This window comes from Sus scrofa, chromosome 6 (genome assembly GCF_054392235.1).
Source record: "Sus scrofa isolate SSC_HxYL_T2T_F1_AM1 chromosome 6, Sscrofa_HxYL_maternal_Yorkshire_Landrace_v2.0, whole genome shotgun sequence".
In the NCBI taxonomy this organism is placed as follows: Eukaryota; Metazoa; Chordata; class Mammalia; order Artiodactyla; family Suidae; genus Sus; species Sus scrofa.
The window spans coordinates 146431945-146456034 of NC_139388.1; the positions used below are offsets into that span (position 1 = coordinate 146431945).

The 24090-nt window shown below is 36.3% G+C and overlaps 1 protein-coding gene across 9 annotated transcripts in view; it reads left to right on the forward strand.

Annotated features, from left to right (window-relative positions):
• The window catches only part of PTGER3 (prostaglandin E receptor 3), a 202707-nt gene that overhangs the window by 35499 nt on the left and 143118 nt on the right, over positions 1–24090 (forward strand). For 6 of the 9 annotated variants that reach the window (XM_005656131.4, XM_084958579.1, XM_084958580.1 and 3 more), the window contains exon 2: positions 528–707. The exons of 1 other annotated variant lie outside the window; for it this stretch is intronic. In XM_005656131.4, the coding sequence (XP_005656188.3) occupies positions 528–707 (180 nt within the window). 9 annotated transcript variants of the gene reach the window in all.

Sequence of the window (24090 nt, forward strand, 5' to 3'; positions counted from 1 at the left end):
CAGTAATATTTATCTTATATTGTTTATTAAATGCATATGAACAACTTGACAGGCATCAGAAAATGCTGATGACAGTAATAATCATAAAAATATTACTATTATTTTCCCCTTTCTTACTATTTTTTCTTCAGTAATTTTTTTCAGTTATAACCATTGAAGATTAAATATCTTTTGGTTTTGTTGAAGTATTGACCCTCACTGAGGTGTCAACGTACTGGTGTTTTCAGCAGCAAGACTGATGACTTTGGCTAATTTTGAGATGTGTTATTTTTCCAGCTTCTTCAATCCCAAGGACCAAGAAAGAGCCTAAGAATATGTATTTATAAAAAAATCATACTGAATAGACAAAAATGTGGGAAAATACATAGACATATATAATTCAGGGGTGTGTTCTGTGAGTATAAATGTTGCTTGAATTAATCATTTCAATCCAACAACTAATTTATTTTACACTAACTATGTACTGTGTAGGGGAGGTACATACGACTTTATTAATCTTTGGAATAATAATTTTCCCTTTTTCTTAGATAATGATGTTGAAAACGATCTTCAATCAGACATCAGTTGAGTACTGCAAGGTGTACACAGAAAAGCAGAACGAGTGCAACTTCTTCTTAATAGCCGTTCGCCTGGCTTCACTGAACCAGATCTTGGATCCCTGGGTTTATCTGCTGCTAAGAAAGATCCTCCTTCAAAAGTTTTGCCAGGTAGCAAATGCTGTCTGCAGCTGCTCTAAAAATGGACAGAAAGTGCAGACTATTTCATTATCCCATGAAATAACACAGACAGAAGCATGAAAGAGAACACTTAACTTGCATGTTCACAGCTTTTGGCAACAGATAGCCCTAAACCTTACTGTGAATTTAGGCATCTCTGGCATGCCACTGTTTATGCATTGAAGTTGAATTTTTGATGTAAGGCTACATGGTCTCAGAAGCATAGATAATCCCCTATGCGCCCAAATTACTGAAACACAAAGGAAAATACATTTATAACAGTGTAGTGTTTTGGGATCTGTGCCATTTGTAGCTAAATATGTGATTCTTTATGAGCTGAAAACATTTTTCTATAAATGATCTTGGTCTGTGGTGGGGGCCAGGTGGGGATAGTTAATAGTATACTAAGTACATGGGGAATTTAACACACAGATCATTGAAGACAAGGCAACAGTTTGTTTTTGCTCAAAACCTAGTTCTTTTTTTACTCTCTCTTTCTCTCTGTCACTCTTATTCCCCTTACATTTTTTAAAAAGTTGAGTTAGGATAAAAAAAAATGTGTAGTGTATCCATAATATTCATTGGTACAAATGTTATTTAAAAATTCCTCAATATATAAATTAGCTGCTAACCTTACAAAATTGAAGTTTTGGTTGTGTTGGTAATTAGGTTTACTCATTGTCCAGATAAGGGTCAATTCCATTCATTTCAAATATGACAGAATTTGGGACTATACAAATTGCTAAATGTTCTAACTTTTGATGACATTTTAAATTCTGACACACCATGAAACTGTGCTTGAGAGTCAGTGAAGTGATTTTTCAAAATGTTATTTAAGGAATGATTTGAGCACTAACTATCAGCACTCTGGACAATTATCTTCCCTGATTTCCCCAGCAAGAGTATTCTCTTCAGTCTTTTGAATATTTAAATACTAACTCTGATTCTAAGACCAGTAAATATTTTGAAGCTTCCATAAAGACTTTCCATAGCTTGGCCTATTTTTGGGATAAGAAAATTAATACTCTTGACCCCCCACAGCCCTTTCTCTACCTTTTCCTCAAAGTGGCGCTATCTAAATATTTATTATTAAGATATTTCTCTTATGGTCTACATGTATACAAATCTTGATAGCTAAGCCTGATATCTTTTTGGCACAAGGAGGTCACTACATTAAGTTTTGAGAATTACACTTAAAAAAAAAAAAAAAAACTCCCAACAAGCAGAACAATCTTCCAAATTAGACCCATGTAAAATATTCTTCATTTTATGCTCTCTTTACAACACCCATCTTGCAAACTAGTTAATGTTTTCTCATGAAGATTTTAATTTGCATGTTCTTTTATTGCTTTCCTAGATTAAAAAAAACCTCGAGATTTATGCGTACTCCTTTATAGTAACTACATTTTTGTGTGTATTCATTAGGCATTTTGGAAAGAATTAATTTTAAGAAATGAAAACTATCTATGAGATTAATATGTATACTGGCCTAGGTCACTCATGAAGAATTGATTCAAAAGACCATGTCAAACTGAGTGAGCCCGGCAAGATCTGCTGGGAGTGCTTATGTAATTCATAGTGGTTCCACTAGTCTAGGTTTTAGAAAAAACGGTGATAAACAACCTCTACTAAACCCCATTACAAAAGTTCTCTATGCTGTAGAATTGGATTATCTCACAGGTCACCTCATGGAGGATGAGACAAAACTACTGCACTTAAATGACCTTATCATGAAGAGGCTTTACCTGTTGCGTGTGGTCTGCTGAGCCTAGGTTACAATCAGATAGACTCACATGCAGTGTGGATTTGAGTGGTGTGAGCTTGATTGGGTTATTTCTTCCAGCACCTAGAACAGCACTGGGATAGAGATGTAGAAAGTGTTTGATGACTATTTGTTCAATGAATGAGGCTGCCAAAAACCAACACGCATCAGTAAGTTCTCACCATATGTTTGAAGTGCTTCATGCCATTATAGACCAGCAAGCTGATCAAGTGAAAGATCTCTGCTTGTTTATTTACAGAAATACAAATTTATCTTCAAATGTGCACTGTCATATTGCCATATAAAAAAGTGCTTTATTTGTGTTAATAATTTAAGAGACTGATACTCCCAAGTAGTAATGGAAATTACTGTCAAAGAAATATTACTTTTCATCAAACCCCACAAATACATAAAGATGAAACAGTCTAAAACTCACACTTAACTGTAAAATAAATGTCTGCCCAGGGATACATGGTAGAAGCAGATAGTGACAGTTTTTGAACAAGCTTGAAAAAGAGATAGAAAAGGAAGAATTATGCAATCGGCATGTGAGTTTTGTTATCTAGGGGGGCATGTGTCAGTACATGAAAAACCTGATAAGAAGTAAGTCCTAAATACTATCAGCCTTTGGATGATAATTGAGGTTAGATTTCAGACCAGCTGTTCAGAGGCCCTAGATGTGGCAAGGAAGCACCAGCTGTTCAGAGGCCCTAGATGTGGCGAGGAAGTGAACATCTAAAGTCACTGCAGAAGAGTATGTTTGTTTCCAAGTTGAATTCATTGGCCTTTAAGTTCACTCTCAAATATTTAGCACATATTTAAGCAGGAGAAAAATGCAGGCATAAATTATGACACTTACAAAAACTTCTCAGTATTGATTAAGACAAATAGAGGCCTAGTAAAGCAAATAGAAAGAAGTGAGTGAATGCATTGTAGAAATATATGTAAAATCAGCTATCCTAGACTTTACAAAGCAGTCCTTATTTTTCAAGCAGTGAATTTATACAGCTATGTTTCGTCATAGAAGAGAATGCTAACATGTCATCCAGTAAAAATTTACTTTTCAAATAAAATAAGTATAGTGGGTATCTTTAAAATACTCTAAGTTGAAGAAACAGTGTGTTATTCCAAGATTTACCATGTTTACCTGATGCTATGCATCAAGTTATTTTTAAGTCAGCATAAGCATTTAATCGTGCCAGATTTAAATGATTATGAATTAAAAGCATACATATATACTTAACACTGCTTTATTATATAAAAGATCTCTTGACCATGTTATGGAATAAAATTGTAGAAGCTCATGTAAAAGTTTACTATAAAAGACACTGACCACATGGCATTGAGTAATAGGCAAAGTAAAACCTCTGACAAAACAGTATTTTAATCAGGTGTGCTCCATCTGTGCAAGTATTCTAAGATTAGATTTTCAAGTGAGTTAGGCCTTTTACTTATTTAATATTCTATAGTTTTTGTTGGGTTTTGACCCCAAGTTAGTCATCTTCTTGCAATCTTCTGCATATCAGAAATCATAGTTCTTTTGTTTTGGGATTAAGTTAGCTACAAGAAATAGAAAAATTTTGTTCTTTGAAATTTCAGGCACATTTGTTGCCTACTTCTTTTCATGCTTTAGCCCCCAAAGCTTCTCTTAAAATATAGTTACTAGATGATGAGTGACTTAGAGAGACTGCAGAGTATTACTATAAACATATTAAAAGCTTAATATAGAATAATAAAAATTTCCATGGTTTACCTCTGTACCAAGTTTAGCTCACCAATCATGCCAAATCTTCAGAGATGCTTCTTTCTTGCTGCTTTTGTGACTGTATATGTCTCAAATGTGCTAAAATTGAGGTCTAAATAAATGAAAAGAATTTTTGATGAATGAGATTATCATTTTAAAAATGAAGAATATTTAATACTTTAGCTGAATCCATAAGACTGTTTTCTAATTTGCAATACATTGCTATTAAGAGGTGACACATATCTGTAATGTTTCCTAACATGGAGTCAAGTACAAAATTTGAAAATTGATCTAAAACTCACATGCACATTTGTTAAGCAGCTGCTATTAGTTGAGAATTCTATGGCAACTAACAGATGGTGATTACATATGAAGAATAAAACAGAATTAGGGAAAATTCAAAAATTAAAACTCCATTATATTGGTATCATTTAGATAGGTACTAATTTCATGAGAAAGTTCATTTTCCCCTGGATTACTCTCACCCAAAATGTTTTAATTTTATAATGATTCATAGTATATTGTTAACTAAAATTTTTCACATGCCTTCCATGAATGCCCCCCCACCCCCCCACTTTGTTTTTTGGATTGAGTCTACCTTGAATAAAACTGAAGAAAGTAAAAAGAATAGTGTAGGGTAACTTTGTTCTCAAAGTGATAAAGGAAAAACTGAAACTATACATATCTATGAAAGACCTCAACAAGTCTAGAATTAAGGCATTTTTTTTTTCCAAATGAGGTCAATAATTAGTTTTTAATTCAGATGGAAATATATCTTCAAAACGTGCTACTTTATATATCCTTTCTCAATCACCCTTGTTCTCTACTCTTAAAAGAAAAAGTAATGAAAGAGCGCAGAATTTTTATTTTATATAGTTTCTATTTTATAATTTCTAAAATGAGGGTTCGATTTAAAGACAAAATTTATACAAATTGAGTTGTAAACAACTGCATTGTGATACCACAAGCCAAGTACATTTTGACTATCTAGAAATACAGTTCACACGGCAGAAATCAACAGAACATTATAAATCAACTATAATAAAATTTTTTAAAAAAGAAATGCAGTTCAATCACACATATGCCATATTCATTCATTTGTAAATCAGACAGTTTCTTTATTGAGGATGAAAATTATTTTCAGGAGTTCCTGTCCTGGCGCAGCAGAAATGAATCTGACTAGGAACCATGAGGTTGCCAGTTCAATCCCTGGCCTTGCTCAGTGGGTTAGGGATCTGGCATTGCCATGAGCTGTGGTGTAGGTCGCAGATGTGGCTTGGATCTGGTGTTGCTGTGGCTGTGGTGTAGGCAAGTGGCTACAGCTCCTATTAGATTCCTATTCTGGGAACCTCCATATGCCTTGGGTGTGGCCCTAAAAAAGCAAAAAAAAAAAAATTATTTTCAGAAGGTATACATCAATCAGTTTCAAATCATAAGCAACTCAAATATCTACTGAATTATGTATTTCCTCATTAAGAACATTTCCCCCAGCCCCCTTGCCTCCAACCTGTTATTCATTTTCTCACAGAGAGAAAGTAAAAGAAATATTTACTATTGGTGAAGCTGGGATTGTTTTTAAGGGAGAGAATGGTTTCACATTTCTAATATGCTAATGTCCTAATACATGAAACAGATCTGAGTCTGTTTTTTAATGTCTGCTTTGATGAAATAATTTTATTATGGGAGTAAAGATAAAAAGGAAAGAGACCACCATGAGATACAAATTAGCCTTTTTGGGCTTTTTGAGCATTTTGCAGATGATGCCATCTCTCTAGTTATTTAGAGCAGCTCTTAAAATTCTTTTGTCAATTGCTTTAGAATTAGAATACTTTGGCTTTTTAATTAAAGTGGATCAAATATCTTGCCCAAAGCTAGCCAATTACCAGACTTTGATAGCTATTTGAAAATTGCTTGTTTCTATGGTTTTCAGTTTCTGTAGAAATCAAAGCTGTAATGTTAAGCAGGGGAAATGCGTTTGACTTACTGATGCACTTCATTGCTCTTTCAGCTTTTGAAAGGACATTCATGTGGAATAGTCACAGAGGGTGGGATGGAAAACAAAAAGACGTAAAAGGGAACCTATGTATTCCCAACTTGTTAAGATTCTTCATCCTTTTAGGCCGTTTCACAGAAGCAAAGAGAGGAGGCAGCCACCTTGATCTTTACACACCTGAGCATCAGTAGGACAGAGCCAGGAGAAGCCCGTGTTCTTTTCTCTAAGAGCAAATGTTAAGTTCACTCAAGCCATTGCTGACTGCTAAACTCTTTTTCCTCCCAGTCCTCCTGTATGTATATGAAATGTTTCACCTTCTTCCTTTTCTTTTCTAAAATGAGTTTGTGAAAGTAGCATGGAATTGAGCATTTCTTTAAGCAAACAAATTAGAAATAGGCACTGATTATGTTGATCTGTTTACAACAAATGAATATATTATTTTCATAATGTATCTAAGTAAGAACTGAAATCATTGGTACTTTAATCAATGATGTAAAGCTCAGTATAGAAAGTGTATGTTTTCCCACCTTTCCTTTTTAGCATTCCATCCTATACACTTGGTTAAGTGGGAAGGTGTGATTTTGTCACTTCTATGTATAGTTTTTCTGGGAGTTATCTTAAGTGTGTTTAAATATATCTTCCAGTATGTTTTAAAGAGTAGTATTCAATGTTGCAGAGACAAAGGATATAAAACTATGAAAAGTTCATCAGAATTTTGATGGCATTCAAGTCGTAGCTAGTGTGTATATTTAATAAATGTATGTTATTTATGTTGTGTTTGTCAATGGAAAATAAAGTTGAATATTCTGAAATGTCCCTGTCTTTCTTTCCTGATGCCAACTCATATCAGGAATGTTTTACTTACAATTGTATTAAGTATTTTACTGAACTATTTGATGTGCTTTATCAAAATAACAGCACAATGTAATGTAATAGTGTCATCCTATCTGTAATGTTAAATCATTTTCTCTTCTATTCCATAATCCCATACAGTACAAATGATCATTGATTTGCTATAAACTTGAGGTATGCTTTTCAACATGATACCTGCTCATGTTATAATCCTAGATTTTTTTTGTTTTTAATACAAAAGCATATTTATAAATTATTCTAAGCTTAGTTCTGCCACTTTCTTGTGGATTTGAGTATAATCTATAGGCAGTCAGCATAAGGATTGACCTTATTTGTGGTCAGCCCCTTTAGCAGACGTGTACCTGGGAATCGGTGTGAACTGACTACCAGTAGAGATGAATGTTGGGCTACCCCATGACCCTGTCCCATGTGCTCGCTCAGCTCACTCTACCTCTTCCTTCTTCAGTGAAGGGAGAAGTTCTGTAGAATATAGACTGCAAAGCCAAGCTCCTTAAAAGCATGCCAAGCTTGCCCTCCTTCCTCCTCCTTAAAAAAACCAAAAAACAAACAAAAAAAGAACAAAAAAAAAAAGGCATTCAGGGAGAGCTCTGTAGTAGACCCCCAACCAGATCTTATGATCTCTGTAGTCTTTGTTTTGCAGTATTTGAGGTAAACATCGTTATGGCTATCTTCTGGTAGGTCAGAAATTTCTACTACAACGCTGGGAGTCAGGTGTCCTTAGATATCTTGGGGACTGTTGTGCTCCCCTAAAATAGTCTTGAGTAAATCTAGTTTGGAGGGCGGGTACTCAGAATCCAAGCCAGTATTCTAGGCTTTTTCTTTTCCTTTACATTTGTTTATTGTGTACATATTCTGTGCTAATTATTCCAGTAGGGACTAGGATATAAGGATTTTAAAAAGCAACAACAACAAACAAACCTAGCTTTCAATGAATTTATAATCTAGTAAGGAAATGGGAAGTAATTTGAATAGAGCTGCTCTGGGGTAAGCCTGTGGTACTATGAGAATATATGGGGGAGGTGATGCTAAAATAGGAAACTGATTGCTGTAGGAGGTGACATTTAATCTGCATTTTGGAGAAAGGAGTTGGTGTTAACCAGGAAGGTAGGGAGGGCACATTTTAGGATATTTTTTTCACTTCCCTCTGCCTAAAGCATTACAATTTTCAAGGCGTTTAAACTGACTAAATTCTAGTGGCCCTGTAAAAAAACGTGGGTCTGAATAGAGCATATTTCTACAATTTAGCAGAGAAGGCAAAAGTAGCTTGGCCTAAAAGTAGGATTTCTCAACCTTGGAAGTATTGACACCTTGGGCCAGATAATTCTTTGTTGTGGGGTGGTTGTTCTGTATATTGTAGGCTGTTAAACAGCTACCCTGTAATATCTCTCTAGGTGTGACAATCAGAAATATCCCCAGACTTTGCCAAATGCACTGTGGAGGGCATATTTGCCCCTAGTTGAGAACCTCTGCTTTGTGGAAGGGCCATAGCCACCAAGAGGAAGTTAAGTGCCTGAGGATTTGTAGGACAAGACCATTTGTGGGATCTTGGTCCTGACAGCCACCATTCTGGTATTTCCCAAGGTTAGCATGTACCAGGATGCCAGTTTGTGTCTGACTGCACAAAAATGTGGCACTACTGCTACAACAATGCCTGGATCACCATGGGCCGTGATCCTCTTCTATAATCACATAAACCTATTCACAAATGAAGAGGTACAATTTCTTAGAAAGTATCATCTTTCTATTGATGCCTTCAATCCCTATTTTGTTCTTGATAAGAGGCCCTAGGATTATATGCCTCTCAAAGGGATATCTAAAGACAGTCCATTTCTCCCAGGACCTTTAAAAATCTTCTATAATTTTCCTTAATTAAATTCACATTTCCAGATGAGGTACCTTAGTAAGAGACAACTAACTTAACAAACTCTGTCTTTAATAGGATTTCTGCATGTCTGGCCTGTGTAACAGATTTGCAGCAGCTTTATTTAATCTGAGACATAATTTTTATCCAAGAGCAATCAAACTGGAGGCAAATATCTCTGTATCAGCCTGTGCCTTTCTGAGTTCATTCCAGTCTGCAGGACCTTAGGTATAGAGCTATTACCATTCATTTTTGCTAACAGTTCAAGTTACGATCTCTGAGTGAACTTTAAACTCTGTTTTGTATGGGATGGGAAGTTTAAAAACTTAAACCACAAATCTGACCAAAAATTAAAATTAGAACAAAGGTATTCATTAATCTACTGTAAATTTCTGAGGCAAAGTAAGAAAGGTCTATGGATAAGTGGTGCTTATACCTAATATTCTTATGCAATCTTTTCAAAAAGATTTGAATATCACATACAAGGATGTTTGAATCTAATTTTGAAAAGAACATTGGAAGAAAATAATTCTGAAACCATTACCACCACTTGAGGCCTTTTAAAATTTAGATTTTTAAATTTATATTTAACTAGAAGAACCTGGTAGAACACTGGTTCTTAGTCACTGTGGGGTCAGGGACCACTCTGATAATCTGGTAAAAGGTTTGGATCCCCTGCTCACAAAAAGCACAGCTAATTTTTTTTTTTTTACAATGTCAGAGTTTTTGCAGCCCTCCTGAAGTCTGTCTAGAGATGTCTTTTAAATTTATAGACACAGGTTAAGAATTCTTACTGTGAGAGTCTTTGTGATTCAAAGAACCTCATGAGTTTCCATGTTTGGTTAGAAAACTAAAATCTAAAACTGGAGCTAAGTCAACATTATTACTTCCCTGTGAATGCCAACATTCCTTGACATCTCACTATATTCCCATAACAGTAAATCAACATAATGGGGGGGAGAATTATTAAAAGGAACTACAATCCTTTTTCAAAGTTGTCATCACACGGGGAAAAGAAACAACACAATCCCAACCAGAAAAGCGATATAAATGATCAAAAAAACAGGTTGAAAAATGGAAGGACCATTTTAAAAAAAATTTTCAAGTTATCCAATTACACAAGAACTTGTTATAGTTTTGCCTTGGTTGATCCAGCAAAAGAGATTTAAAAACAATCTACTTAAAAAGCAATTAAAAAAAAAAAAAAAACCCTAACCTGAAAAATGCTATCTCGAAAATGTTTAGAATGTAACTTCCAGGTACTTTGTTATACAGCATTACGTTCTGTTACATATATGGAGAAGTGTATATTTCCACTTCCACATCTACCACATTTTTGTATTGCTATTTAGAATGAAAGCAGAAAGGAGGACCTATTGATTGACCCTTTCAGTAAAATGTAAGGTATACATTTGCAAACCTTCTTACAAATGTAAAATTAATGATACTTTAAGCCAGTGCTTGATGCTATTAGTAGAATGCAGTATTGATGTTTATAGCTTGCATTTCTCTAGAGGGAAATGTCTGGAGCAATTAATGACATTTATCTTTGCATTTTTCTTGCCTTATTGGAGGAAGAATAAATGTGACCTTAGAACACTAATGTATTTATAGTTTGGAAACAACACTTTGATACCAAAGCATCCTACATTCTGGATGTGGTGTACATGAATTGGACAGCTGTACAAGGAGTGCATGAAATTGCAAGTTGATTTGCATAAGTCAGTGGTTTCTGCTTAGCACCTCCATGAAGAGCCATTTTTGGAGGAAAAGCAATTATGCCTTGTTATTTATTTTGAACATTTCTTAATCATTAAATTTTTTTGCCTACATCTTTATTTTAAAAATTGGGGTGACAAAATTAATTTTTACTTGAAAAATTTTGGAGAAATAATATTGATTTATTGCCAAGCTCGGAAGGGGAATCACTGCTTTAAATGTTTTGCAGCCCTAGTTAGATATGTATGGTTTCTATCCTTATCACGGATTTTCTCCTATTATGGCTATTTTGTATATTCCTTCTACAGTCCCTTAAGAATTATCACTGAAGGGATTAAGACAGTGGAATAGAAGGACTGAAGCTCACCTTCTCTCATAAAAACAACAGAATCACAACCAAATGCTAAACAACCTTCAACCAAATGGACTGGAAACTTTCAAAAAGATATCCTACTCCAGAAGACAAAGAAGAGGCCGCATCAAGATGGTAGGAGTAGTGATTTTCCAATATAAGCAACCCCATACCCACTGGGTGGGAAGCCCACAGACTGGAAAGTAACTATCACAGAGACTCACCTACAGGAGTGAGAGTTCTGAGGCCCATGTTAGTTCTCCATGCCTGGGGATTTGGGATTGGGAGAAAAAGCCCTCAGAGCATCTGGCATTGAAGGCCAGTGGGGCTTGTGCACAGGAGCTCTACAGGACCTGGGGAAATGGAGACCCCATTCTTGAAAGGTGCACATGGACTTTCATGTGCCTTGGGTCCCAGGGCAGGGTGGAGGCTCTATGGGAGTCTGGGTTGGACCTGACTGCAGTTCTTGGAGGATCTCTGGGGAAAACAGGTGGTGACTGTGGCTTGTTGTGGGGGAAGGACGCTGGAGGCAAAGGTCTCAGGAGTATTCACTGGCGTGTATTCCTTTAGAGGTGGCCATTTTGGGAGAATCTGGCCTTACCCATCAGCACTGAGAAGCCACAGGCCAAGCAATAATCCAGGTGGGATCACAGCCCCATCCGGGGCTGCCTAAACAGGCTGCCTAAAGACCCCCCAGGCACTCAGCTGCCTCTAATCTCACCCAGAGACAAAGCCCCATCCACCAGAGAGACAAGAATCATCCCCACCTACTAGTGGACAGGCAACATTCCCTCACATCAGGAAGCCTACAGCAAGCCCCTGTACCAACTTCAGCCACAAGGGAGGCAGACATCAGAAGTAAGAGAGGCAGACATCAGAAGTAAGAGAGGCTATAACTCTACTGTCTGCAAAACGGAGACCACACCAAAAACCTATAAAAATGAAAAGGCAGAGAACTATAATTCAGATAAGGGAACAAGAAAAAATCCCAGAAAAATCTGGAGATTACCAGTCTCCAGGAAAAAGACTTTAGACTAATGATGCTGAAGATGACAGAAGACACTGGAAATAAACTGGAGGCAAAGATGAATAATTTACAGCAAACATTGAGCAAAGAAATACAAGATTTAAAACTTAAGCAAGCAGAGATGCAAAATACAATAACTGAAATAAAAAATTCATTAGATGCAACCAACAAAAGAATACAGGAGGCAGAAGAACAAATAAGCGAGGAGGAGAACAGACTAGTGAAAGTCACTGATGTGGAACAGAAAAGAGAAAAAAGATTGAGAAGAAATGAAGACAGTCTAAGGGAACTCTGGGACAGTGTTAAATGCACCAACATCCATATTATAAGGGTGACAGAAGGAGAAGAGAGAGAGAAGGGGACAGAAAAAATACTCGAAGAGATAATAGCTGAATACTTCCCTATCATGGGAAAGGAACCACTCACTCAAATCCAGGAAGCACAAAGAGTACCACATAAAATAAATCCAAGGAGGAACACTCCAAGACACATATTAATCAAACTGATGAAAATTAAAGACAAAGAGAAAATCTTGACAGCAGCTAGGGAAAAGAAACAACATGCAAGGGAACCCCAATAAGGTTATCGGAAGATTTTTCAGCAAAAACTCTGCAGGCCAGAAGGGAGTGGCATGATATACTTAACATGATGAAAGGAAAAAACCTCCAACCAAGATGACTTTACCTAGCAAGGCTCTCATTCAGATTTGAAGGAGAAATCAAAAGCTTCACAGAGGCCATCAACTTAAAACAATCCTATATAGACTCCTATATCAAAATTTCAGGGCAACTGCAAACCAAAAATACACAACTGATACACACACAAATAAGAAAAATCAACTCAAATACAACACTAAAGATAGTCATCAAACTACATAGGGAGAGAACGAGAGAAGAAGGGAAGAAAAAAGAGCAACAGAATTATCACTGAAACCTGAAATAATTCGTTTATTAATTTAATTACTTAATGTTTGACCACTACAGAAAGATTATATATTTAAAATATTTTGAAATATTTTTAAAGCAAAGTCATTTCTCTAAAATGTTCTCCAAAAAAAACTGAACAGTGGGTCATAAAAGAGAAAAACCTCCAGTGTTAGACAGGGAGTCAGAATGCTGAAGTCCATTTATCTGATTATCTCTTCACGGGTTGTTTGCCCTTCACAGTTTAATTAACCTCTCTGAACTTGCTTTTTCATCAGCATAGATTATTAGCATTAAATAAGCCAGTGAGGCTAAGGACACCTTATTATGATTATTTTCTGAAGCATCAAGTTTATCTTGGAGAGATCTTCTAATGGCCCATGTAAGAAAGCCTTGACTGTTAGCATACATGGGCAGCATTTTCAAACAGCCAGAAACAGCATTGGGCAGCAGTGGGAAGGCGTTTTTTTCCAACAGTACCAATTAGATTCAGCAAACAAGATTCTCAAGAAAAATTTGGAAGTCCTTGTGTTCAATCTGGGTGTGTGCGCACTACTGCAAACATTTAGACCCTTCCTTGTTAGATGCAGGGTCATTTCTGCAGTGGAGAGAATATTGCCACCAGGCAGCAGATGGTTGCACAAAAGAGGTCCACTTCTTCCTTCTTAGGCCTGTGGGTTTCCTGAGATATTATCACGATCTGGGTGTCTAAGTAAGTACACATTTCTTTCAGCCATTTCTTTGTATCTTTTTGTTTGTTTGTTTTTCCTTTCGCACTGCTTCTCCCCCTTGTTATGAAACTTAAGGTCAAGCTTACTGAGAAGGTGTTTGCTTCCTAATTACAGAGATACTCCTGGGAGAATCTGTAATGTTCAGGACAGAAGAGAGGGAGAGCAGGCCATTTGTCAGTGGTGAGCCCATTCTGTTTATCATGTCCCCCTGCTTAATTTTGAAATTCTTCTTGCTTCTTCCTGCAAAATACAATACAGTTTCAGAGGGGAGCATAGTGAGCCTTTGAGATAGAAAAACTGTCCCCTGTTTTTGAATCTTTCTTCCGTTGTTGTTAGCAGGAAAAATCTATTTGGTGTATCTGACATTTCATTCATTCACCAGTTTGCTCTTCAACTGGCTGTTCTGTTTTCCACAGAACTAGTCAGCTGATTAGAACAGTGTAGAACATTTTGCTCAAAGGAATATTATCTCAGCATCTCCAAAACTTGAATTCTATGTTATAGATGAATTCAAATGGAAACTCATCTACAGCAGTTTAACTTGAAAAAAAAATTGGTGCATCTTAAGAGTTTATCCTTGGTGTAATTTTGTACATGATCTCTACTGTTTCAATTGCAACAATATTTAACAATTCTTAGGCATTTCAGGGGTTAATAAACATTTACTCAGAACAGGCCTAACCCAATTACATGTAAATCTTTATTTTTAAAAATTCTCTTTTTGCTAACTTGGGAGTTAATTAAACCAAATCGAATGAGTCACTGCCTAGGACAAATATTTGAAAGATAAATTACTTTCTGCTTGTCAACTTCTGTGTAATTTGCATGAGAAATGGACCCCAGGGATCTTCATAATGGATTGTTATTGATAATAGTATAAGTTTAAAAATAATGTAGTAATTTATGAACTTCATTTCAGGAAAGTAAGGTTTAATTAGAGAATGGGTTCAGAAAAAAATGTAAATAACAGTGAATGATTGCATTGCTTGATGTTTCTTAATGGGAAACACCATTCTCCATTTCACTGGATGAAGAATGATCCATGCACATTAGGTGATCTTTCTCCTTAGTGCAACACAACCATTTGGAAGGGAGAGAGGGATGTCTATGGAGAAAGGCAAGAGCAACTAGGATGCCAACTAGATTAGTAGGAACTTCTTTTGGATAAGTGTCGTAGTCAGATTACCTTCAAGGGGTATCACAGTGTGTGTGTTGGAGTCAGACCTGGATCAAAGTTTAGGTTAATAGCTATGGAATTTGAAAGTAATTCCTTAAACTAAGATTTTTGATTCCGTATGTGAAGAAATGGAATTTTTTTTCACTTACTTTATAGATTAGCTATGAGGATTAAATGTATAAATAAATATTCCAGAAGTGTAGTTGGTATACAAGGGGCATTGTTATTGATGTTATATTAATAGTGGTAAGAGTTACCATAATATCAATACTAACTGCTTGAGGAATTCATAAACCATATTGGGAATGTGGGAAAAAAATCCCAACTTTTGTACTAATTCCTTAATAGTAGTTAAGTAGAACCAAACATATAGCATTATATTTGAGAGGATGGAAACAATATTAGACTAAATTTGGTGGCATATCCCAGTTCTGTTTATTTATTAGTAGACTGATCTTAATCAAGCTAACTTGATTTTTCTAAATCTCAGTTTCTTTAACTTGTAAACCAAGATTAAAATTTTTTCTAAAGTTTAACAGGTTTATTGCAAATATTCAATGAAATAATGCATACAAACTCTTACCTAGTGCATAATAAGCGCTCAATACATGGATATTATTATGTTATTATAAATTATTACCATGAATATTAAAATCAAGCTCAGAAGACTTAGGTTGGCTCAGTTTCCAAGTCAGGCGGAATGTCTTCATAAGCATACAGATTTTGTTCAACCTTCCCGAGACTTAGGGTAAGAAAATAAGGATGTGGATCAGATCTATAGGAAGCAGAACTGAAAAGAAAAATAAAGAAATTAAGTTTTCTTTCTGGCTTAAGCATATATCTTTGTGAGATAAGGACATTATTCTAGTAACACAGAAGAGGTATTTATTTATTTTCTAAGATACTGGCATAGAGCATTATATTAGAGTCATACAAATAATGATTAGTTATATGACTATATTGAAAAATGATGACCACAGTAAATCTGGTTAACATACATTACGTCAAATAATTATTCTTTTTTTTTCTTGTGATGAGAATTTGTAAAATTTACTCTCTTAGCAACTTTCAAATATAAACAAAGTGCTGTATAGGCACTCTGCTCTACATCACACCCTCAGGATTTGTCTTATTACTGGAGGTTTGTACACTTTGACCACCTTCATCTATTTCCTCAACCTCCCAACCCCTACCTCTGGTGACCACCCGTCTGTTTTCTGTTTTGTGAGCTGGCTCTTCCAGATTGTACCTATAAGTGAAGTCATACAATATTCGTCTTTATCTATATTTTATCACTTAGCATAAGGCTCTCAAGGTCCATCTGTGTTGTTGCATGTGGCAATATTTCCTTCTTTGGAGTTCCCATCGTGGCGCAGTGGTTAACGAATCCAACTAGGAATCATGAGGTTGTGGGTTCAATCCCTGGCCTTGCTCAGTGGGTTGAGGATCCGGCATTGCTGTGAGCTGTGGTGTAGGTCACAGGCGAGGCTCAGATCCCAAGTTGCTGTGACTGTGGTATAGGCCGGCGGCTACAGCTCCGATTCAACCCGTAGCCTGGGAACCTTCATATGCCGCGGGTGCAGCCCTAGAAAAGGCAAAAAAATAAATAAATAAATAAATAAAATAAAAAATAAATGAAATAAAATAAATCTATATAAAAAAAAGAAATATCTGGGATGCTTGTTAACAATGCAGATTCCCACACCTAAGGAATGAGAATCCTCAGGGTGGGGCCCAGAATTTACATTTAAAAAAAAAAAGATTTCCTTCTTTATCATGGCTGAACGAAATATATGTATACATATTTTTTATTTATCTGCTTATTCGTTAATAGACATTTAGGTATTTCCATGCTATTGTAAATAATGCTGCCATGAACGTGGAGTGCAGATATCTCTTTAAGACAGTGATTTAGCTTTTTTCAGATGTATACCCAGAAGTGGAATTGAGGGATCATATGGTAGTTCCAGCTTTAATTTTTTGAGGAACCCAAAAGAGGTATTTTGAAAAGTCCCTGTAACAACTTCTACAAGTGAATCCAGGAAGAAAATAATAAGACATATAGGCAGAGAGATGAGTCAGAATCATAGCTCTTATCTGAAAAGCAACACATAGGATCTGGTCAAATTAGTTTATACTTTCTCTCCACCATCTAATATAGACCAGTGTAACATATGCCTGCCTCCTCAATCTCCTAATCTGTGAAGGATCATGGGGGCAATAATTTCTAGCTTATAGGATGATAATGTAAAATTCTAGGAATGATAATGTAGGCAAACCACTTGGTATGTATATATGTCAGTTTCCATCATCATTATCATCATTGTCACAATCATCATTTCATGTGCAAAATTCTTAGAGATTTACCAAGGTCCAGGAAGAACAATAATTTATTTCCAGGTAACGTAGGGTCATTTGTTTTTCCCTGGTTGTAGCTTTACTTTTCCTTTGTATTCTAATTAGAATATATATTCATGCATAAAAGTCAATCAATGCAGAAGAATAAAGAGGAAAGAAATATTTCCTATACTACTTTACCACTCAAAGTTAACCCTTGTAAATGTTTTTACTAATGTCCTTTCAACTGTTTGTCTCAGCAAGTTTCTTTTCAAACCTGGTTGCGTCTAAGAACAGTGAGTAAGTGAGATTCTTTCAAATGTGTGAAGGAGAGTGACATGAAATAGAGATTATTCCATATTCCTCAAAGGCTGGACTAAGATTTACAGGAAGACAATACAATGAGAAAGATTTTTACCGAATCTAAAGAGAAGCCAAATGCACTTGTTCTACTGTGGAAAGGTTTACCTTAGTAAGTAATAAGTTTCTGTAACTGCAAATCTTCCAGCAAATACCAGGAAACCACTAGGGACTTTGCTATAAAAGAAGGGAATCCAAGTATCTTCTTTAAGTCTTCTTCCAACTCAGGATTCTATGATTTTATGCATGAAACCAGTCAGTAAATGGCTAAAATAATTGAAATGGTGAGAAAGAAATGTGTCTGAATTTAGCTGTCGAGCCTAGTGCTCTGCTTCAAATGCCTTCACATGTGCTTTGTATTCTGCTTTATGTGACACAAACTGAATCATAGTTGGACTTCAATCTCAAATACAGCCTTTCAAGGGCTCCATATTCATCTTAACAGTTTACAACATTTTTTGAAAAACTCTACTCAGGAAAACAAGAATGTTATTTTAAAAAAGGGCAACAGTAATTATTTTCCGGTTAAATCAGAATCTGGTGGCCTTATTATCAATGATTTTATCAGCTGGAGTATCTGACTGTTCTCACTGAAAACCAAAAAACTGCCAAGATTATGAATTTGGTCAAAGCTAGCTTATCTACTCAGAAATTTTTTTTTACTATGTATAAAAAACTATTTTAGAAGAATAAACTGAGCATGAATCATGTTCATCAAGTTTTTCTACATTAGCAATCCTTAGCAGTCCTATCTAGTGTTTTTTTTAAGGTTTCATGACCACGGCAAAAGAGACATATATTTAAAATAAGAAACAAATGATTCAGTTGATGTTTAGGGAAGCTTTTAAAATTTGAAATAATTGTAAGGAATCAGTACAATTACATAAATAAGGAGGCTTTGTTTTCTTTTGTTTTTTAAATCAACAGAAGAATTATCCTTAAAGGAAGACTGTTTCATTTTCAGAGGATGGGACCGAATAGGTCATGTTTTCCAGTTAATTCAACCCTAAAGGAAACATATTCCTCATTTATTCAACATGAACCTTAACAGGGTTAGAAATAGTTCCGTCTCTTTTGAAACACAGAATCAGATACTGAGATCCTTGTTGGAAGTGTTGAAATTGCTGGCATTATTATTTACTCTGTGAAGACATCATTTTTCCATGGGTCACTCCCGCCTGAAAGATTTATAACATCATCAGTGGGAAAGGCAGTGGGCAGCCTCATGCAAAGAGTTTGGGTATTTCAAGACATGGATTTGTAGCCTGGTTCTTGACTTACTGACTATGTGCCTCGGCAGTTTTTTAATCTCTTTCTGCCTCTGTTTACTTGTCAGTAAATTGGAGATAATGATTCCTATCTCACAGGGTGTGAAAAAAAAATAAGGTAATACTTGTACAAAGTATAACACTACTTGCATTTGCAAAAATGCATTTATACTACCTTCAGGAATAATATTAGTTGTAATTGGGATGACAATAAAATAATACTAATAATTAACACAGAATTCTTTCATAATTTTGAAAGCATTTTGGCATATATAGTTTTATTTGATCAAACTTTTAGGTAGATGGAAATGTACTGTTTTTATTAGCATTTTATAGGTAAAAACTAAGGCAAAGACTGGGAGAGGTAATGTGTAGCATGGTGACTATAGCTGATAAATACTGTAGTTGATATTTGAAAGTTGCTAAGAGAATAAATCTTAAAAGTTCTCATTACAAGAAAAGAATTGGTGACTGTGTGGTGATGAATGTTAACTAGGCTTATTGTGGTAATCATTTTACAGTACATACAAATATCAAGTAATGTAGCACATCTTAAAGCAATGTAATATTGTGATCAATTATATCTCAAAAAAAAAAAAAAAAGAGAGAGAGAGAGACTAAGTGTAGTGTGTGAGTTAACTTGGAGTAAACTTCAGTACACTACCACCCGCACACTTGCTTAAGAGTGAGTTCCTGGAGTTCCCGTCGTGGCGCAGTGGTTAACGAATCCGACTAGGAACCATGAGGTGGCGGGTTCGGTCCCTGCCCTTGCTCAGTGGGTTAACGATCCAGCGTTGCCGTGAGCTGTGGTGTAGGTTGCAGACGCGGCTCGGATCCCGCGTTGCTGTGGCTCTGGCGTAGACCGGTGACTGCAGCTCCGATTGGACCCCTAGCCTGGGAACCTCCATATGCCGCGGGGAGCGGCCCAAAGAAATAGCAAAAAGACAAAAAAAAAAAAAAAAAAAAAAGAGTGAGTTCCTTACCCTTCCTAAGCCTTAGTTTTCTTGGGTTGGAGAGTGGCGATAGTGACAGTGCCCCAAAATCTTTGATGTTTTCCCAGAATCTGCTATGCAAAGTATGGATGTTTTCATTTATTCAAATCTCTCAGTAAGCTAGTCCCAACCCATCTTTCCGGGTTTATCTGGTCACACAGATCCCAGCCTTTCTGGGAATCCCTGCCCCAAACACATGATGCACTTTCCCAATTCTGTTCCTACTATTTTCTTTGCTTGAATGTTCTTCTTAATGGAAAAAATTCTACTCGTTCATTAGGGTGCAGCTTAAATGATACCTACTCCAAGAATTTTTTCTTGATTTGGAATTAATAACTTCCTCTTTGTGCATCCATAATATCTTATTTATGCCTCTGCGATTGCTTCTCCCTCCTTGACTTGCATTATAGTCAACTGTGCATGATGCTTCTGGCTCCCCCACAGGACTATTACCCCCTGAATGAGAGACCACATCTTTTAAAATTATTATTATAGTTGATTTATAATGTTGTAATTTCTGCTATAACAGTGAAGTGATTCAGATAGACATATACATATATATATTTCAAATATACATTCTTTTTTACATTTTTCCCTATGGTTTATCACAGGATATTGAATATAGTTCCCTGTGCTATGCAGTAGGACCTTGTTGTTTATCCATTCTATATACATCCTAGTCCCAAACTCCTAGTCCCTCCCTGCTCCATCCTCTCTTCCCCCTTGGTAAACACAGATCTGTTCTCTATGTCTGTGAGTCTGATTTGGTTTTGTAGGAAAAGTGATTTGTGTTATATTTTAGATTCCACATATAAGTCATATGGTATTTGTCTTTCTCTTTCTGACTTACCTCACCTACTGTGGTAATCTCCAAGTCCATCCATATTGCCACAAATTGCATTATTTCATTCTTTTTTATTGCTGTGTAGTATTCCATACGCATACACACATACACACACACACGTATATCACACCACATCTATGTATATACACCACATCTTTATCCATTCATCTGTTCATTAATATTTATTTGCATGTCTTAGCTGTTGTGAGTTGTGCTGCTATGATCATAGGGGTGCATGTACCTTTTTGAATTATAATTTTATCTGGATATATGCCCAGGAGTGGGATTGTTGGAGCACATGACAATTCTTTTCTTAGTTTTTTGAGGAACCTCCATACTGTTTTCCCTAGTGGTTGTACCAATTTACATTCCCACCAATAGTGTAGGAAGGTTGCCATTTCTCCACACACTGCAACATTTAACTATTTGTAGACTTTTTAATGATGGACATTCTGACTGGTGCAAGGTGGTACCACATTGTGGTTTTGATTTGCATTTCTCTAATAATGAGCGATGCTGAACATCTTCATCTGTATGTCTTTGGAGAAATGTCTATTTGGGTTTTCTGCCCATTTTTCAATTGGGTTGTTTGTTTGTTTTTGAGTTTTATGAGCTGTTTCTATATTTTGGAAATTAAGCCCTTGTCAGTCTCATTATTTGCATATATTTTCTCCCAGTCTGTAGGTTGTCTTTTTGTTTTGTTTATGGTTTCCTTGCTATATAGAAGCTTGTAAGTTTGATTAGGTCTGATTTATTTATTTTTACTTTTATTTCTGTTGCCTTGGGAGACTAACTTAAGAAAATATTGGTACAATTTACATCAGAAAACTATCTTCTAGGAGTTTTATGGTGTCATGTCTTATGTTTAAGTCTGTAAGCCATTTTGAGTTTACTTTTGTGTATGGTGTGAGGGTGTGTTCTAATTTCATTGATTTAATGCAGTTAAAAAACCATGTCTTTTTAATCTTAGTGTTCCAGGCCTTCTCATTTCCTTTCCTCCCCAGAGCCCAACCCTTCAAGCCAGTGAAGACATTGAAATATAAACACAGAGTAGACACGGAAATATCTTTTATATCAAATGAAATGACCACAGTATAAATAGTACAAGTCAAAAATGCAGGGATGTCCATGGAGGGGGTTGAAAAAATTAAAGCTTATGAACTTAACCACAGCTCTATATATACAGTACATGTTTCAACATACATTTGTTAACCACATTAGGGACTAAATGAACAATGATGGGCTCCAAACTTTTGGCATACGTGTCATTCAGAATGTCTCTCATTCCTTCTCAGTAAAAGGTCTCTTGGTGTCACCACTGAACAAAATATTAATTTGGAGAGACCATTAGTCTTGGCCAGTGCAACACTCCTTACACTCAAGTTTATAAGGTAACATGAAGAGAAAGCCTTGCCTGTGTGGATCCATCTGTCTGTGGGATAAGCTTCACTAGGGAAGGGCTAGTGATAAGAGGTGATGGTCTAGGCTGGCAGAGAGAAGGCAGCTGCAGTTGACAGGACAGTGGGAGGAGCAGAGCAGCCACTGGCTGCTTGGTCTAAGGAGTCTGAGCGTTGGAGCCCACATGTTTGCACCTACCCCACCCCCACCTTTTTTTTCTTTTCTTGCAGTTGGTGCTGCTAAAAATGTTTTATTCTCCTCTTAGTTGTGTGCTGGGGGAAGCAATGCCGCAAAGAAAATGGGTGCATCTTCTTAAGGTATCTGTTTAATCTGAAGATTTGTGGGGGGAGGAGGCAATGTTGTACAATCTGACTAGTAATTAATATTAATAATTAAAATATGTTTATGTAAAACAAACAAAAATTATTTATGGACTAGGAAGTAACATATGTATGCGTTTTTAAGGTATAGCATGAGACTTAAAGAAATTGGGTTCTAGAGTTTGCTGGTAGCTTAGTAAGTTAAGGATTAGGCATTGCCACTATAGCAGCTTGGGTTGCCACTATAGCATGGATTCAGTACCTGGCCCAGGAACTTCCACATCCATGGCCAAAGAAATAAAGAAAGAAAGTAAGAAAGAAATTAAGTTTCTGTAGCTGGCTATTCAGGGTTATATCCCCAGACCCCTAGGGTTTGACTCCTTTTATTCTTCCAGAAATACATTGGTAGAAAACATTAAGAAGCATGTCTTAAGACCTTAGGTAATCTTTTTTAAAATACCCTTATTAAAAAAACAAAGAAAGAAAGAAAAAGAAAAATACCCTTATTGAGGTATAATTGAGGTATTTACACTGTACATATTCCTAGCGTGCCTAGTGTGCAGTATGTGAAGTTTTGACATATGTACACATCTGTGAATCCACCCTAACAGTCCAAGAAATGAAGATATTCATCACCTGCAAAAGCTTCTTTTTCTTTTGTAATCTCTCCTTTTTTTTCATTTTTAAAGGTTTACTGAAGTATAGTTGATTTACAATGTTGTGATTTCTGCTGTACAACAAAATGATTCAGTTACACATATACATCTATCTATTCTTGTTCAGCTTCTTTTTCCATATAGATTACTATGGACTAGTGAGGGGAATTCCCTGTGCTGTACATCAGGTTCCCATTAGCCAGTCATTCCTTATACCTCAGTGTGCATAGGCCAATCCCAAGCCCCCAGTCCATCCTTCCTCCCCCACCTGTCCCCTTTGGTAATCATAAGTTTGTTTTCAAAGTCTGTGATTCTGTGTCTCTTCTGCAAATAAGTTCATTTGTATCCTGTTTTTAGATTCCACATATAGGTGATGTCATATGATGTTTTTCTTTCACTGCTCCTAGCCCTTTTGACAACACAGCTGTGGAGTCAGAGGCTGATAAAGAGTGAAAAAACACTCCCTTTTCAAAAACAGGGACTCTTTCAAGAGAAACATATTCTCACCACCTCCTTTTGACATGCAAGAAAGCCGAACTGAGAATTAACCACACAGCTCCCAGGTTTTGATTGGTTAACTCTTCGAAATGTCTTTCTGCTTCCTCTCAGGTACTCTTATCACCACACCGCAGCCTCCCTATCAATTCTGCCTGTTACTTGCTCCATCTTTCATTCACCCAATCACTTCTCTTGCCTGCCTGTTACTATGCTGGGCCACACAGGGATATAGACCGCCCTTAAGGAGCAAAGCATCCATGTCACACATTCAAAAGACTAAAAACCCAGAAGCACACCTGAACAGCCCCCTAGGTCATTCCTGAAAGACACTGTCCTGAGCTCTTCAGACAGAGATTACAGACCTTCCACTAATGCGCCTCAACCACACCCAGGCTTATTAATGTGCTACAGCAGGAGAGTCCTGTTGGATGTTTTAGCCCAACCATACAAAATGTAGATTGCTGCCTAAGACAGGTATTTAGTGAGTTTCTAAGAAAGCGAGGTTGGCACTAGGCATCCTCTCGTTCAGGTACCCTGAG